Here is a 17,448-nt window from a genome sequence, read left to right on the forward strand (position 1 = left end):
CTGGGCTCAGAGATCCCCTGGCTCTGAGTGGACCAGTAAACGGGTGGTGGCAGCCTACCTTCTACCTTGCAGGGTTGTTGTGAGCGTACACAGTCTTGGCAAGGGTGAAGTAATAGTCTTTTGGTTCCAGTCTCATTTCCCTAAGGGTGGGGGTCTGAGTCTGATGCATGATCCCTGTGCCTTGACGGTAGGGATTCATGACAGTCTCCATTTTGGTTAATGACTGTGCTGAGGTATTGATAATCCTTGACAAGTTCAATGTCCTCATTGTCAACTTTAAACTTACATAAATCTTCTGTTGTCATTACTTCGGTCTTTTTGACATTCAGCTGTAGTCCTGCTTTTGTGCTTTCCTCTTTAACTTTCATCTGCATTTGTTTCAAATCGTTACTGGTTCTGTTAGTAGTATGGTATCGTCTGCATATCTTAAATTATTGATATTTCTCCCTCCAATTTTCATACCTCCTTCATCTTGGTCCAATCCCGCTTTCCGTATGATATGTTCTGCGTATAGGTTAAACAAATAGGGTGATAAAATACATCCCTGTCTCACACTCTTTCCGATTGGGAACCAATCAGTTTCTCCATATTCTGTCCTTAAAGTAGCCTCTTGTCCAGTGTTTAGGTTGTGCATCAGGACAATCAGATGCTGTGGCACCCCCATTTCTTTTAAAGCATACCATAGTTTTTCATGATTGACACAGTCAAAGGCTTTGCTGTAATCTATAAAGCGCAGGGTGATTTCCTTCTGAAATTCCTTGCTCCGTTCCATTATCCAACTTATGTTTGTAATATGATCTCTGGTGCCTCTTCCCTTTCTAAATCCAGCTTGGACGTCTGGCATTTCTTGCTCCATATATAGTAAGAGCCTTTGTTGTAGAATCTTGAGCATTACTTTACTTGCATGGGATATTAAGGCAATAGTTCGATAATTACTGCATTCCCTGGGATCCCCTTTCTTTGAAATTGGGATTTATATGGAACGCTTCCAGTCTGCGGGCCATTGTTTAGTTTTCCGTATTTGTTGACAAATGTTTGTCAAAATTTGGACAGATTCAGTCTCAGGAGCTTGTAGCAACTCTATTGGTATGCCATCTTTTCCTGGTGATTTGTTTCTTCCAAGTATTTTAAGAGCAGCTTTCACCTCACATTCTAAAATTTCTGGTTCTTCATCATACGGTTCGTCCATGAATGAATCTGTCATCCTGGCATCTCTTTTATAAAGTTCTTCAGTGTATTGCTTCCATCTTCCTTTTATTTCATCTCGATCAGTGTGTTCCCCTGTTGATTATTCAACATCCCTACTCTTGGTTTAAATTTCCCTTTAATTTCTCTAATCTTTTGGAATAGGGATCTTGTTCTTCCTATTTTGTTGTCCTTTTCTATTTCTATACGTTACTGTTGTAATAGTTTCTTTGTCCCTACGTACTAGTCATTGTGTTGTTGCATATAGGGTTCTGACTGTGTTTCTATCTCCTTTTGCTTTCCTTCTCTCTTTAACCATTTTAAGAATTTTTTGAGTCATCCATTGAGGTCTTTCTCTCTTTTTAAGCAGGAATAGATGGCATACCAATAGAGTTGCTACAAGCTACTGAGACTGAATCTGTCCAAAGTTTGACAAAAAGTTGTCAAGAAATATGGAAAACTAAACAATGGCCCACAGACTGGAAGCGTTCCATATATATCCCACTTCCAAAGAAAGGGGATCCCAGAGAATGCAGTAATTATCGAACTACGCCTTAATATCCCATGCAAGTAAAGTAATGCTCACAATTCTACAACAAAGGCTCTTACCATATATGGAGCGAGAAATGTCAGACGTCCAAGCTGGATTTAGAAAGGGAAGAGGCACCAGATATCATATCGCAAACATACGTTCAATAATGGAACGGAGCAAGGAATTTCAGAAGAAAATCACCCTGTGCTTTATAGACTACAGCAAAGCCTTTGACAGTGTAGATCATGAAAAACTATGGTATGCTTTAAAAGAAATGGGGGTGCCACAGCATCTGATTGTCCTGATGCACAACCTATACACTGGACAAGAGGCTACTTTAAGGACAGAATATGGAGAAACCGATTGGTTCCCCATTGGAAAGGGTGTGAGGTATTTTGTCACCCTATTTGTTTAATCTGTTCGCGGAACATATCATACGGAAAGCGGGATTGGACCAAGATGAAGGAGGTATGAAAATTGGAGGGAGAAACATCAATAATTTAAGATATGCAAACAATACCATACTCTTAACAGAAACCAGTAATATAATGATTTGAAACAAATGCTGATGAAAGTTAAAGAGGAAAGCACAAAAGCAGGACTACAGCTGAACATCAAAAAGACTAAAGTAATGACAACGGAAGATTTATGTAACTTTACAGTTGACAATGAGGACATTGAACCTATCAAGGATTATCAATACCTCAGCACTGTCATTAACCAAAATGGAGACGATAGTGAAGAAATCAGAAGAAGGCTAGGACTGGGGAGGGTAGCTGTGAGAGAACTAGAAAAGGTCCTCAAATGCCAAGATGTATTACTGAACACCAAAGTCAGGATCATTCAGACCATGGTATTCCTGATCTCTATTTATGGATGTGAAAGTTGGACAGTGAAAAAGGCAGATAAGAGAAAAATCACCTCATTTGAAATGTGGTGTTAGAGGAGAGCTTTGCGCATACCGCAGACTGCGAAAAAGACAAATAATTGGGTGTTAGAACAAATTAAACCAGAACTGTCACTAGAAGCTAAAATGATGAAACTGAGGTTATCATACTTTGGAAACACCATGAGAAGACATGATTCACTAGAAAAGACAATAATGCTGGGAAAAACAGAAGGGAGTAGAAAAAGAGGAAGGCCAAACAAGAGATGGATTGATTTCATAAAGGAAGCCACAGACCTGAACTTATAAGATCTGAACAGGGTGGTTCATGACAGATGCTGTTGGAGGTCGCTGATTCATAGGGTCGCCATGAGTCGTAATTGACTTGAAGGGACATAACAACAAATTGTCTTTTCTCATTCTTCCCTGATAATGTCTCTGACTTCATTCCATAGTTCTTCTGGTTCTCTGTCAACTAACTTTAAAGCCTCAAACCTGTTCCTTATTTGATCTTTATATTCTTCTGGGATGTTATTTAAATTGTATTTTGGCATTATGATTGCTTTGTTGGTCTTCTTTAGCTTTACTCTGATTTTCGATGTTACCAGTTCATGATCTGTACCACAGTCTGCTCCTGGTCTTGTTTTTGCAGAAAGTATGGAACTTCTCCATCTTCTGTTACCAATTATATAATCAATTTGATTCCTATATATTGACCTTCTGGTGATGTCCATGTGTACAGTCGTCTTTTTGGTTCCTCAAAAAATGTGTTGGCAAGAAACAAATCATTGGCTTCACAGAACTCAATAAGTCTTTCTCCTGCTTCATTTCTGTCTCCTAAGCCCCATTTCCCCACAGTTCCTAGTTCTTCTCTGTTTCCTACTTTTGCATTCCAGTCCCCCATAATTATCATCATACCTTGTTTTGGTGTGTGATCAATTTCCTCCCGTACTTCTGCGTAAAATATCTCCAGTTCTTCTTCTTCTGCGTTTGACATTGGAGCATAGACTTGGATGATGGTTATGTTCATAGGTTTCCCGTTTAATCTCATTGATATCACTCGCTCAGACCTTGCGTTGTAGCTCCTAATTGCTTTTGCTACATCACTTCTCACTATTAAAGCTACCCCGTTTCTTCTTGATTTCTCATTTCCTGCATAAAATATTTTGTAGTTGCCTGATTGAAAATGTCCCATTCCCATCCATTTTCATTCACTCACACACAGTATTGTAATGTTGAAACGTTCCTTTTTTTGCTTGACAATTTCTAACTTTCCTTGGTTCATGCTTCTCACATTTCATGTTCCTATTGTGTGCATTGTACAACTCTGGACTCTCCTTTCGCATCTGTGCACATCAGCCTCTGAGCTTCCTTTCGGCTTTGACCCAGCTGCGTCATTAGTCACACTCGTACTTGTCCTTTGTTCTTCCCCAGTAGCTTGGTGAGTGCCTTCTGACCTGAGGGTCTCATCTTCTAGCACTATCTCGTGTTGCATTTTGGATACTGTGTTCATAGGGTTTTCGTGGTAAGAGGTATTCATAGGTGGCTTACCATTGCCTTCCTCTGAGTTTGGATGCATCTTAGTCTGGTGTCTCAGCTTTGACCCTTCCGCCTTGGGTTCCCCTGCTAGGATTCTAGCCTCTTGGTCTAGACTCCTGACGGTATTGCTCTCAGCTTCTTCAACACTCTCAAACCCCCTCACCACGTTAAGCTGTGCATCCTAGAGGGGGAAATTGATACTAATTGCTACTTAAAGCTAACAGTCTTTGAATAACAACTGATTTCGGCATTTGGTATGCAAGTAAAATGCCCACACAATTAAGGTATGTGGTAAAACAACATCAAATACTTTTGATTCATGCTCTTGTTCTCTAGTTTTCATGGCACATAGAAGTATGTTTTGTAGTTGCCAGTCAGAATTTCAACTTTTAAACAGGCCTTGCTGTGTTGCTTTCCATACAACACTAAAGTAAAATTGACTGTTGAACAGTCAATTGGATACATCACACTGAAATACACAACTTGCTTTATATTACTAGGTTATTAAAAGCAATTGGTAGTATCTGTTCACTTGTGAGAAGACTGAAAGAGTTTACTTCAGTCTGCTTTCAATCTTTTTTCCATCATCCATTTTAATATATTCTTCTGAAGCTATAACCTCAATACGTTTTTCATGCTATGGTCTCATTTTTCTCTGAATAAACAAGCCCTCTATAGGCATTTAATGTTGGCTTATACTTGAATCTTACACTTAGCAAACCTATCTATAGAATGATGTTATTGAGTGCTTGATGTTAGAGGAAGCAAAAGCTGAGAATAGCCATGCATATCTGGACTTCAGGACAGCTCATTTTAATAAACTCAGAAGAATGATAAGTAAGGTTCCATGGCAAGCGATCCTAATGAGAAAAGGAGTCCAAGATGGGTGGAAGTTTCTAAAAAAAGAAAATTCTAAAAGCGCAATTGCAACCAATTCCAACAAGGAAAAAAGGAGGAAGACAACAGAAGAAGCCAATGTGGCTTCACAAAAGGCTTAGAGATGACCTGAAAACTGCATCTTAAGAGTATTGAAGGAACTGGGTAAAGAACTCTCAGAACCACTGTCTATTATATTTGCAAAATTGTGGAGGATGGGTGAAGTACTGGATGAGTGGAGGAGGGCTAATGTGTTGTCCCTATTTTCAAAAAGGGCAAAAAGGAGGAACCTGGGAACTACAGACCAGTCAGCCTGACATCAATTCTGGAGCAGATTATAAAACAGTCAGTCTGTAAGCACCTTAAAACCAATGCAGTGATTACTAGAAGCCAACATGCCACACTAATCGTACCTCATTTTTTGATCGGGTAGCCTCCCTGCTAGACTGTGGGAATGCCGTGGACATTATATATCTTCACTTCAGCAAAAATTTTGACAGAGTGATACTCTGATTAGCAAGCTAGCTAAATGTGGACTACTACTATCAGGTGGATCCACAGTTGGCTACAGAATCATACTCAAAGAGTACTTATCAATGATTCCTTCTCAAACTGGGGGAAGGTAATGAGCGGGGTACCGCAGGGGCTCAGGCTTGGGTCCAGTGCTCTTCAACATTTTTATTAATGATTTGGATGAGGAGGTGCAGGGAATGCTTATCAAATTTTCAGATGATACAAAATTGGGAGGGATAGCTGATACCTTGGAGGACAGAAACAAAATTCAGAGAGATCTTGATAGGCTGGGGCATTGGGCTGAAAACAGCAAAATGAAATTTAACAAGGATAAGAGCAAAGTTCTACAGCTAGAAAAAAACTAAGGTCGCAGTTATAAGATGGGGGATACTTGGCTCATCAGTACTATGTGCTAGAAGTATTTTGGAATTGTTGATCACAAGCTGAATATGAGCCAACAGTGAGATGTGGCTACAAAAAAGGCAAATGCTATTTTAGGCTGCATTAACAGAAGTATAGTTTTCAGATTGCATGAAGTACTAGTTCCCCTCTATTCTGCAATGGTTAGGCCTCATCTTGAGTACTGCATCCAGTTCTGGACAACGCACTTTAACAAGGATGCGGACAAGCTGGAACAGGTACAGAGGAGGGCAACGAGGCTGATCAGGGGACTGGAAACAAAACCCTATGAAAAGAGACTGAAAGAACCGAGCATGTTTAGCCTTGAGAAGAGAAGACTGAGGGGAAGATATGACAGAATTCTTCAAATACTTGAAAGGTTGCCACAGAGAGGAAGGCAAGGATCTCTTCTCAATCATCCCAGAGTGCAGGACACAGAATAATGGGCTCAAGTTACAGGAAGCCAAATTTCAACTGAATATCAGAAAACACTTCCTAACTGTTAGAATGGTATGACAGTGAAGCCAATTACCTAGGGATGTGGTGGACTCTTCAACACTGGAGGCATTCAAGAGGCAGCTGGACAGCTACCTGCCGGGTATGCTTTAAATTGGATTCCTGCATTGAGCAGGGGTTTGAACACAATGGCCTTATAGGCTTCTTCCAACTCTACTGTTATATGATTGTAAGATACTCTAAGGTAAAATGCTGAAACAGAATATGGATGTCATGCACAGTTTTTCAGAGTTAGGAATATAAGAAGCTGCCTTATATTGAGTCAGGCCTTTGGTCCATCTAGCTCAGTATTGTCTACACTGACTGGCAGTGGCACTCCAGGGTTTCAGAGAGGACTTTCTCCCAACCCTACCTGGAGATGCTGGGGATTAAACATGAGACCTTCAGTATGCGAAGTGGATGCTCTACCACTAAGTTATGGCCCTTCCCCTGTTATTTATTTCACTTATTTGTGAAAGTATACCACTACATCAAAATATATCAAGTTAATATTTCAGATATTAAAGTTTGATGTATTTATCATTGTGAAAGATTTTCACTGGATTTTTAAATCTCGGGAACATCACATGTGCCTTTATACTGACAATCAGTCAAATATTTATTACGGTCTACCAACAATTAAGGAAAATACAATGTGACTCTCATTGATACAGACGTTTAAAAATAGCAGTAGTATTTTTATGTGCCATAAATAAAAAATGCATTTTGTGTAAGTTATACATTAGCTACTTAAGTTGATATTTTGAGTTTCATATTGTCCTTTTTTTTGTACTGGTTCTAATATTTTCTTTAAATGGGAACCTTGTATCTTTTGTATGCTTGACTTAAAATGACCATGAGCTCAAAATTTATTGCTTTTGGAAGCAGAGAAAGTGCTCTTGTGTATCTTTTTCTCTTTCAGGACAGGCTTATTGAGACTTCCAAGGTTTCTGAAGAAGGGATTGTGCATTCAGGTGTCTTCCAGGAATAGTTTGCTGTTTAGAGAGTTGTGAATCAAAATGCAAGAAGCCTCTGTGGAATATGAATGATTTCCTGTAGAGTGGCTATCAGTGGAGAAGAAAAAAGCAGCATTTTGCCATTGATTAAGGCTGAAATCCTAATCACACTCACCTGGGAGTAAGCCCCATTGAATTCAGTAGGACGTACTTTTGAGTAAACATGGTTAGGATTGTGCTGTAATTTGAACTATATATCAGTTTATAAGCTAAGTTGCCAAAACTTCAATTGTGTTAAATGTCTAGTCATATTTTGGTTGCTTTGCTTCAGGATAATGATCCTGATCCAGATAACCATGAAATAAGCTTTGACCACAAAGGAGCTTTAGACTTTTCTCTCTAATAGCAGCCTCATATTCCCATTTCTGTAACTTTCTTCCTTCCTCACCTGCGCATGAGAACTTTTGAAACAAAAAAACCTGAGGTGTTTCAAAACTAGTTTGTAATAATGCCACAGGGATTGTTCAGAGGAAAATATAATACAGATAATTTCACTGAGTTTGCACAAGTACTTTGCGTGAGCTGAAGCAGCTGTTTTGATCTCTGCCAAAGTATTGGGCAGAGCAATCCAAAGGTGGGGCAGGGAGGATCAAAGGTGGAAGAACTGCCAAAGCTAAAGCTGTGCCAGCAGAACAAATTGGGGGGGCATTTTGGCTCCCCCATCTTTCATCTCATAAAAACTTTCCTTCCCATTTGTTTCCCCCCATTCCAGCAATATGCCATGTGTAGGAGATCTTGCATCCAGTAGATCCAAAGACTTTCTGACATGCCCCTGGAACAACACCTCTTGCCATTGGTGGTGCTAGAGCACCATAGGTAAAGGAGTGACAGCAGCAGAGATTCTTTTGGTTGTGACAAGGAGGCCTGTTCTGCTTGGCAGAGAGATCTAAAAAGCCCAGTGGCCTAAGATCCCTGCCTCCCATCTGTGTGTATATAGATACACATTCTTATCAATGCGTCATCTGGTAGAAAAATTAATCTTTTTTTTTTGCTTTTAAATACAATCAGCCCCCCTCTGAGTACTTGTTGTCATGTCATCAGCACAAACTGAAATATGTGATGAATAGCAAAATTACATGTTTTTTTCTCCGTCTGAAGAATGGAGGTGATAGTTTTTATTAAATTATCTAATTAACAGTTGCCCCTTTTAATGGGAATAATTGCAATCCTTAAAATCAGCAATTTTACTTCCTTTTTTTAAAAACAACCACCACCCTGATTAGCTTTAAAAAATGTTTTTGCTCACCATTTCCTTTTATTTCTCTTCATATCCTGGCAATTAGTCATGATACAAGATTGTGCAATTTAAATTTATTTAGCAATCTCTAGATGGTTTTCAGCCCTTCTTTATATTGAGAAACCAGCTTAAAAGCAGCTGAGTAGTATTATCCATAGGAACATGGGACAGGGTAATCTAGTTCTGAATGTCCAAGGGTGCTTTGGGCTTGAGTTTCTTGAATAGCAGTCCTTCTAAAAAGCAATGTGATAAGGACACAATAGCCGCTACCCAAGCTCTGTGGAGTCTCTCAAATAACTCCTTGAAGGTGAAGTTAATTGACACCTTCCAGTTAAATTGTTTGAAATATTAAAATTGATCCTCTGACCTGGATATTCTGTAACGCCTATAAATGAACATGGCTATTCCCTGTAAAGTTAAACCAGCATTACTAACTCAGTAAACTAATTTAGGCTGAAATCCAATACATGTCTACTCAGAAGTAAGCTCCATTGTGTTCAATGGGACTTATTCCTAGGTAAGTGAGTACTGGATTGCAGCCTTAGTACCTTGCTTGTTTATAGAACCTACTATTACACTTTGACACAATATGGGGAAAATGCTTCTCTCTCTCCCCCCCCTCCCCTGGAGGAGCCTCCAAGGGTATGGGAAAAGTCATCTAGATAACTTGCTTGTGGGCTCTTGCTATCACGATTCCTGGTATCTTAGTTAAACTAAGATACCTGTCCCACACTCTCAGACTTTCTGGGATAATGTTGCCATAGGGAGTGTCTGATCGCTAACTAGATCTCCAAGGACAAATGGACAAAAGACAAATTTGCTGGGGCCTCTTCTGTGCTAGTTGAATTGGCAACTGTTCTTCTGATTCATATTGAGGTGATTGGCTTCTGTGACAGGGGAAACCTTTCTAGCTATGAACTATTCTGCCTATTTGCATATGATCAGTCACATTGACATTAGGTTGGCAAGGTTTGCATCCACCTGTTTTCAGTATTCCCTGTTTCTGCTCCTCCTCTGAATATATGGAGACTTGGCTTTAGCTTGCACAGCCTTTTCAGTAGTGCTTCAAATGTAACACAGGTTGCTCCTTTTGTGCTAGTTACTTAGGGAGCAATCCAAACTCTCCACCCTCTGCATGGCAGGGTTTTATAGAGTGGTAGGGCCATCACCATATCTGCAGCCCTGCTGTGCATGATTTGGTGAGGGGGGCAGGCAGGTTGCTGTGCCAGCCTGGAGCTGGTGAAGAGATCAGACCAGTATTGGGCCTAATGCAGTCATGTTACATCAGTGGGGTTGAGCCCAGAGCTGCTCAGTCCAGCCCCCTTGCTATCCTGGAATGGAGAGATCCACTGACCTCACTCCATAGGTAACGGCCAATGAAATGCTATGGAAACTCACGGGGCTGGGGATTTGATTGAATGGAGGTGTTCCAATACACAATCCAACCTCTGCCTCTCCCTCAGTCTGGCACAAAGGAGGTTTGGCTTGCTCTGCCAGTTTAGGACTTTGTTCCTTATACCAGTAGCACTGATGCATCTTTACTGCAATGGATGTTAAACTAAAACTGAATTTAAACATGTGAATTATTTCCTGTGGACTTTCTTCTCTACTGAGTCTTCATGGAACCTTTCATTAGCTAGCTAAAACATATATGTATAACTTACATTAGAAAGATTTAAAACCTGTAGCTGTACTTCAGTCATAAGTAGCAGAGAGACAGCAAATGTGTGTTTTTACAGATCTTAATCTTTTAATTGGGAAGATCTGAAGACCATTGGCTAGAACAAGACTTAGCTTTGAAGGCCTGAATGGATGATGGCAGCTATTCTCTCCTTGAACAACTCTACATATTGAACAATTTGTGCCTTAAACACTCTGAGTGATTTCTTGATAGAGGCTTTGAATAGCAGCTTTTAATATAGAGAGTATAGTTATTTGCCATTAATCTGTCTAATGCCTCAGTCTTAACTTGCATCTGAATTGAACATGGACATGCTTGAAAAAGCAATACGCACTGGTGATCAATGTAAATTATAAAGAATGTACAATTTGCATGCATGTTGCTGTATATTAATGACTGTCAAATGTTTCTCTAAGGATTTACTTCTGTTTTTCCCATTAGGATGAAAGTTCTGGCAGTGTTGCATCAGTATCTACACTCAATCTATTAAACACAGGGGTATGAAATTTAATATTTTTCTATCACATTCTATGCCATGCATGGGATCTTTTTAGCAATCATTGAAATAGATGGCATATCACATAATTGTAGCATGAGTTAACAGTACTAACTCATCAAGTCATTGAATAGCATTATTGAAAAGCAAGTTTTACTCATTATCCTTGTTCAGTTTGCAATTTTGATATGATTTCCTTGTTTCGTTTTCTTAATTTAAAATGTATCCAGATTAACTGTTTTAGTTGAATGAAATATGTGCTAGCCTAATATTCATTATTGTTCTCTTGGCATCTGACTTTTGTGCCCAACATGCTTTGAGAGACTTAAAAAAGCAATGTATACAAATATTTTCAGTGGTTTCACTGTTTTTGGCTATGTTGTTGAATTGGATAATTTTAACATTTTCCAATGTTCAGGGTGGTCATTGCGAATGCACTGGTAAAGGGAAACCATGCCAGAGTTGGGCTTGGCAAAGGCTGCAGCTATATTCTAGCTTAGCGCAAGGAGAACTTCCTGAAAAGCCAAAGACTTGGGTTTTCTTGACTAGCTAGACCCATATCAGGCTCTTCCCTTGTAAAATATTTTCCCATTGCTTTAAGGCCAGCTGCTGTCTGTGTTTCTGTCACTGCCATATCACCTAAGCAAATGCAGAGGGCAATAAAAATTAAAATTGTCATACAATAACTAATAACTAAAGTAATCTACCACAAGTCTTTGGTAGTGTTATAGACAACTAATTAAATAATAAATACACTATCCAAAGTGGGGGCATGAGCTTCTCAGTGTAATTTGTTATATTCAATTTGAAAAATGTGTTCCACCCTTCTGTTGTACACTCAAAACTCAGGGTTGCAAATATTTATTAGCATGTGTATTAAATTTAATTGTGCTAGTATCTTGAACCTTAATCTCATTTTGGTCTAAAGTAGTACGCCTACTTGAAAAGCCAATTTTCAGGACATCTCTGCTAATGAGTCATTTAGATTTTATTTTCTCTTTAAACCATTTACCCCCCCCCCTTCTAACTATTAAGTTGTTAGTGGCTTAGAATAGAGAACAGCCTGGAATAAGATTATTGGCATTTGAATGAGTAGGAGTCTTATTCTTCCCTCTGCATCAAATACACTGTTGGATCAAAGTGTCAGGATCCCTGTCTGCGCATGCTGGGTTAATATAGGAATATGTTAACAGATGTAAGAGAGCCCAGATGGCTGGAGTTAGTCCCTTTTCTCCCTGTTTATCTTGGCTACATTGAGCTTATTTTTCTGCTTTGCAAATATTTGTGTGGCTTTAAAAAAAATTTTTGGCTTATTAAGACCCAGGCAACGGTTTAAAAAGAATGCAAACTCAAATGTTAGCCCTGGCTAACAAAAATGGAGAAACCCCTCTGTGTGTTTTATTGCTATTGGGATGGGAGGAAAAATTGTATTGAGTTGCAGTGCCTTGTGCGCCTGGAACTTGATCATCAGTGCAGTGAAATGATACTGTTTCTTTAGAGACAGTGGGAAATGTTAATGGCTTGACTCTGTTACCTCATCTTTCAATTTCTCCAGTTTCCCTTTCTTGGGGTAATTGTATGTCTCTTACCATATCTACTGCTATTTACATCCTGCTTTTTCTAATTCTTTTAAACCTGTTTGTAAGGCTTGCTTTTTAATATCCATTGAGTTGTGATTGCTAATTCATCAGCAACCCCTCTCTCAGATACAAATTCCTGAACTTACAAAAATGAGGAGCTAATCCTTGGGTCAAATTGTCCTTCTGTTTGTATCCCAGAAACGATGAACATATTTGGATTTCAATACATTGAATATATCACTAAATTCTGCACTCAATTGGAACACATTATTTGTTTCATATCTTAGGGAATGACACTACAGCAAGGAGAATATGAATGGCACAGTGCCTTTACCAGAGATCTCCTAATGTACTTTTGTTATACCATTGTGGTGGCTGCTGCTGCTGCTACTGCTGCTGCTGCTAATAATAATAATAATAATAATAACAACAACAACAACAACCCAGCCTTTACCCATGATGGTCACAACTATATAAAATACAATATTAAAAAAATTAGAGCAAATTACATTCACAACTAGAGAGGGTCCTAAAATATGTATTTCTCTGGTGCCAAAGACCAGGGTGAAGAGGCATGTCTTCAGCATACAATGAAAGCTGTATAATGAAGGTATGGGATGCATCTCTGTAAGGAGGGAACTCCACAACTAAGGGGCTGCCACAGAGAATGCCCTCTTCTGGACTGCCACTCCTCAAACTTCTGAGGATGGTGGAACAGAGGGCCCCCTCTGCTGATCTTAACACCCAAGAGGGCTTGAAGGGAAGGAGGTGATCTTTCAGATATTTGGAGCCTATGTCATTTAGGGCTTTAAACACTAACATTAGCACCTTGGATTGGACTTGGAAATGAACTGGCAACTAATGCAGCTGTTTTAAAATATGGGTATATATATGAGATCTAAATGGAACCCCAGCCAGTAATCTGGCCACTGCATTTTGAAACAGTTGAAGTTTGAGTAATCTTCAAGAGCAGCCTCACATAAAGTGCAGTGCAATAATCCAATCTGCAAGTTACCAAAGTGTTGAGTACTATGGCCAAGTCATCTCTGTCCAAAAGGGGCCGTAGCTGGCGAACCAGCCTGAGTTGGAAAAAGGCACTCCTAGTCACCGATGCCACCTGAACTTCTAGTGATAAAGTTGAATCCAGGAGTATCCCCAAGTTATGGACCTGATCTTTCCTAGGGAGTCCATCTCCCCATCCCCCAGCCTTGAGAACTCTGGACACACAACATCTGTCTTTTCAGGATTCAGCTTCAATTTGTTGACCCACATCCAGCACATCACCACCTCCAAGCACTGGTCTAACAATCTCAGTAGCCTCTCCTGATTCAGATGGAATTGAGCAGCCTTTCCCACCTAGTGGGCCACCAGATGTTGTTGGACCACAATTCCCATCTTTCCTGACCATTGGCAATGCTGGCTGAGGCTGATGGGAGTTGTGGTCCAACAACAGCTGGTGGCCCACTAGTTGGGAAAGCCTGGAATAGAGAGAGAGAGCTGAGTGTCATCCACATATTAAATATATTATATTAAAATATATTAAATACCGTATATTTAAAACATATATTTAAGGGAAAGCCTGGAATAGAGAGAGAGAGCTGAGTGTCATCCACATATTAAATATATTATATTAAAATATATTAAATACCGTATATTTAAAACATATATTTAAAATAGCTGTATTCGTTTCAGCATCTGCTTAAAATTTTTTTTTGTTTAGGCAAGGTTATCCAGACACATGTTGATCTGTTTTAACTTTTTTGTTTAGTGTCTGTTCTTTTAAATATGTTGTAATTACTTGTTTTAACTGTTCTTTTATAGAAGTCTTTACATTCAAGCAGTGTATAAATTTTGTTAAATAAATACTGGTGACACCTCACTTCAGATCTCCTGATAATAGCACCCAATAGCTTCACAAAGATGTTAAATAACATGGGGGACAAGATAGAATCCCGAGGGACACCATAGGATAGCTCTCATGGTGCCAAACAGTAGCCTTCCATAACTACTTTCTGAAAATGGCCCTTGAGGTAGAAGTGGCATCACTGAAGCACAGTGCCCTCAACCCCCATCTCTGAGCTGCTCCAGAATGATACCATGGCCAACAGTATTTAAAGCTGCCAAGAGATCAAGGAGAATGAGCAGGGTTGTACTCCCCCATCTGTCTCCTGATAAATGTCATCAACCAGGGCGACAGTGGCAGTTCCAATGCCATGACAAGGCCAGAAGCCGCACTGGGATGGATCCATCCAAGCACCTTGCCCACGTCCTCAGGCCGCAGTAATTGAAACTGATCCAGTACAGATGGATCAGACAGTGCTCTGGGTGCCCCTAAAGGACTTGCTCTAATTGTGGCATCCATCTCTACCTAAATCTGAATAACGTTGTCCCTAAAGTGCCTTGCAAAGTTGGGCTGCTGGGAATGTCAGAGTAATGCTGTCTTGACCAGATGAGAAAAGCCACCCCAAAAGATTTTCTTCCTTATTTGCTTCCCTCAGTTCTCTTGGAATATCCATTTATAGATTTATTAGAGGAGGGGAATTATTGATGAGATCAGGTAGAGCTGGAAAACTCTGTACAGTTGACTGGATGCCTGCGATCTGTTTTTAGGAATCTATAGTTTTCTTCAATGCAAGGGCCAGAAATAATTTATCAAGTGCCCAAAACTTGTAACTCACATAGAATGATTTTTATTCTTTAAAAAAAAAAAAATCCTTCCCTGCAGTCTTATAATCTAACACAAGAGGAAAAAACAATGGGGAAGGGAGCCTGTAACACAAGCAGATGTTAAACATTCTAATGAACAAAGATCCCCAATCCAATTAGATCATATTGGAGCTGGGGAGGTTTAGGATTGGCCTTCCCCAGCTTGGTTTCCTCAATGGTCATGCCAGCTGTAGTCCAAACCATCTGCGAGACATCTGATTGGGGGATACTGTGTAGGATGCTACTACATGCTTCTCAAGTGAGCATTAGAGCAGCACCATGCTTTATACAATGATTGTGTTTGTGTCTATGCTGTTACGCTAGAGTTTTCTCCAGAAAACAGAAAGCATATGGAAGAACTTGAAACACTTGTCTTATATGTATTAGGAGCTGCCAATATTGGTATGATGTAGTAATTTGGTGCCCTCCAGATGTTTTGGACTTCATCTCCCATTGGTTCCCGCTAGCATGACCAATGGTCAGGGGTGATGGGAATTGTAGTCTAAGCACCTAGAAGCCACCAAATTGGGAAAGGCTGCCCTAAGGAGTGCTTAAGGTGGGGACAGTTGGTTCCTTTCCATTCATGGTTATCTTCATAAGAGTCACTGAATTTCATCTACCTGATGTTTCTCCCACATCGTTTATTATGCCAAATAATGTTTGGCAGATGGCAATCCAGAAAGTCAATGTATGTCTCAATCTGGAGGAGTATAAGTGGGTTCTTTTATTTTTACTTTTGGTTTATGTACATGCCATAGCCTCTTGAAAGGATTGCTTCACAGGCAATTGAGGTTCATGAACATATTTGATATTTTCTTGGCTGGTATTTAGGGACAAGACCAGTAACAAGGCAACAATATTAACTTAAAACTTCACATTGTCTAGAACGTACACAGTTGCTCAAATGGCAAAACATTTAAACAAGCTTTCTTTCAGTTTGTCACATACGCCACAAAATAAACAAGGAGTTAAGTGTTCAGAGGCTTGTCCTTTATGCATTCTATTGATACAAGGAAGCTGTGTCTAAAATGGCATTCTTAATTGATTTTCTATCCTGCAGACAGTAGCAGTTGTCAAGAAATTGCTGTGAGTATGAGGTGCCTGTCTCAACTAGCCTTGGAGCAAAATATTTAATCATGCTTTAGCAAAGGCTGTGTGTAGCCACTGAATGCAATGGGCAAGCACAGAATGGAGGATTCAGTAGCCTGTTAATTTCTAGTCTTTGTGGCTGGGAAGACAGTCTTGGAAATATTTTGGGTAGTGCCTGGTAAATTTTTTAAAAAAGACGTGGGGCAGGGCAGGACGTCTAATGGTCATAGGGTGAAGCTTTATTGCACTGCAGAGTTCCCTGCCAATATCTATGGTTAGCAGATAAATTTAAGCAGAATAAGCAAACAGTATTTATGCAGAGCTCAGAACTTTTATTACCTTGGCACAAAGTTTTTTTAACAGTGAAGTATGCACAGCCCTAATTCCAGCTAATGCACCTGGAGAGCATCTTCTTTTATATGTTCACTGGCACAGGGGTTTTTTTTGCGCAACTTAAATTAAAATGTTTTCATTGCTTCTAACATTCTACATAGCTGCTTTTCATATCCTTTTAATTTGACCTTCTGAAAATGGCCAAAGGTCTGTTTTACTTTTCCAACGTCTGGGGGACTGTAGCTTCCTTTATTTGGTATGTTGAAGTCCTTCTAGTCCTTGTAGCTGGGAAGACAAGCTTGGAAGTATTATGGGCAGGGACTGGTAAGTCCAACCATGTTTGGAGAAAAAAATCTTACTGATTATAGTGAGTTATTTCATTTCAAGTAATTGAGATTGAGATATTCAGTATAGCTGAAAGAGGCTTATATTTCTGAATATTTACATTAGACTGAAAAATCATCAATGTAGTTGCCATAAATGGAAATAACCTAATGTCAGAAATATAGAAAGTGTGGTAATGTAAACAGTTTGGGCTTTTTAATGTATGCTGTAACTATCCTAGCAATCTTCTATAAAGCACTTCTCTACAGTGCTGCAGTCCCTACAACCCTGTCATTGCATCAGGCAGGGAACCTCTCTTCCTGCTATCTGGCCAAACCATATCTGATTAATTTGATGCTACAATGATGTGCCATAAATGGATGCATTAAATTAAATGGTCTTTTTGTACTAGGACCAAGATTACTGTTCTTTGCTTGAAAAAAGAAGCCACAAACCTTCTGTGCCTTATCCTGAGACTCTGAATGCTAGAAAACCACAATGTTCAAAATAGCTAAAACTCTTTTAAAAGGCACCAAAGTTTTATTATGTTGTGAAAGCTCA

At 39.5% G+C, this 17,448-nt stretch overlaps 1 protein-coding gene across 2 annotated transcripts in view; it reads left to right on the forward strand.

Annotated features, from left to right (window-relative positions):
* The window catches only part of TBC1D12 (TBC1 domain family member 12), a 72,308-nt gene that overhangs the window by 34,972 nt on the left and 19,888 nt on the right, over positions 1–17,448 (forward strand). Inside the window, exon 3 of one of the 2 annotated variants that reach the window (XM_061635481.1) lies at positions 10,801–10,857. The exons of the other annotated variant lie outside the window; for it this stretch is intronic. Coding sequence (XP_061491465.1) covers positions 10,801–10,857 — 57 coding nt within the window. The remainder of the gene's footprint in view (positions 1–10,800; positions 10,858–17,448) is intronic. 2 annotated transcript variants of the gene reach the window in all.

Source organism: Rhineura floridana, chromosome 7 (assembly GCF_030035675.1).
Source record: "Rhineura floridana isolate rRhiFlo1 chromosome 7, rRhiFlo1.hap2, whole genome shotgun sequence".
Lineage (NCBI taxonomy): Eukaryota > Metazoa > Chordata > Lepidosauria > Squamata > Rhineuridae > Rhineura > Rhineura floridana.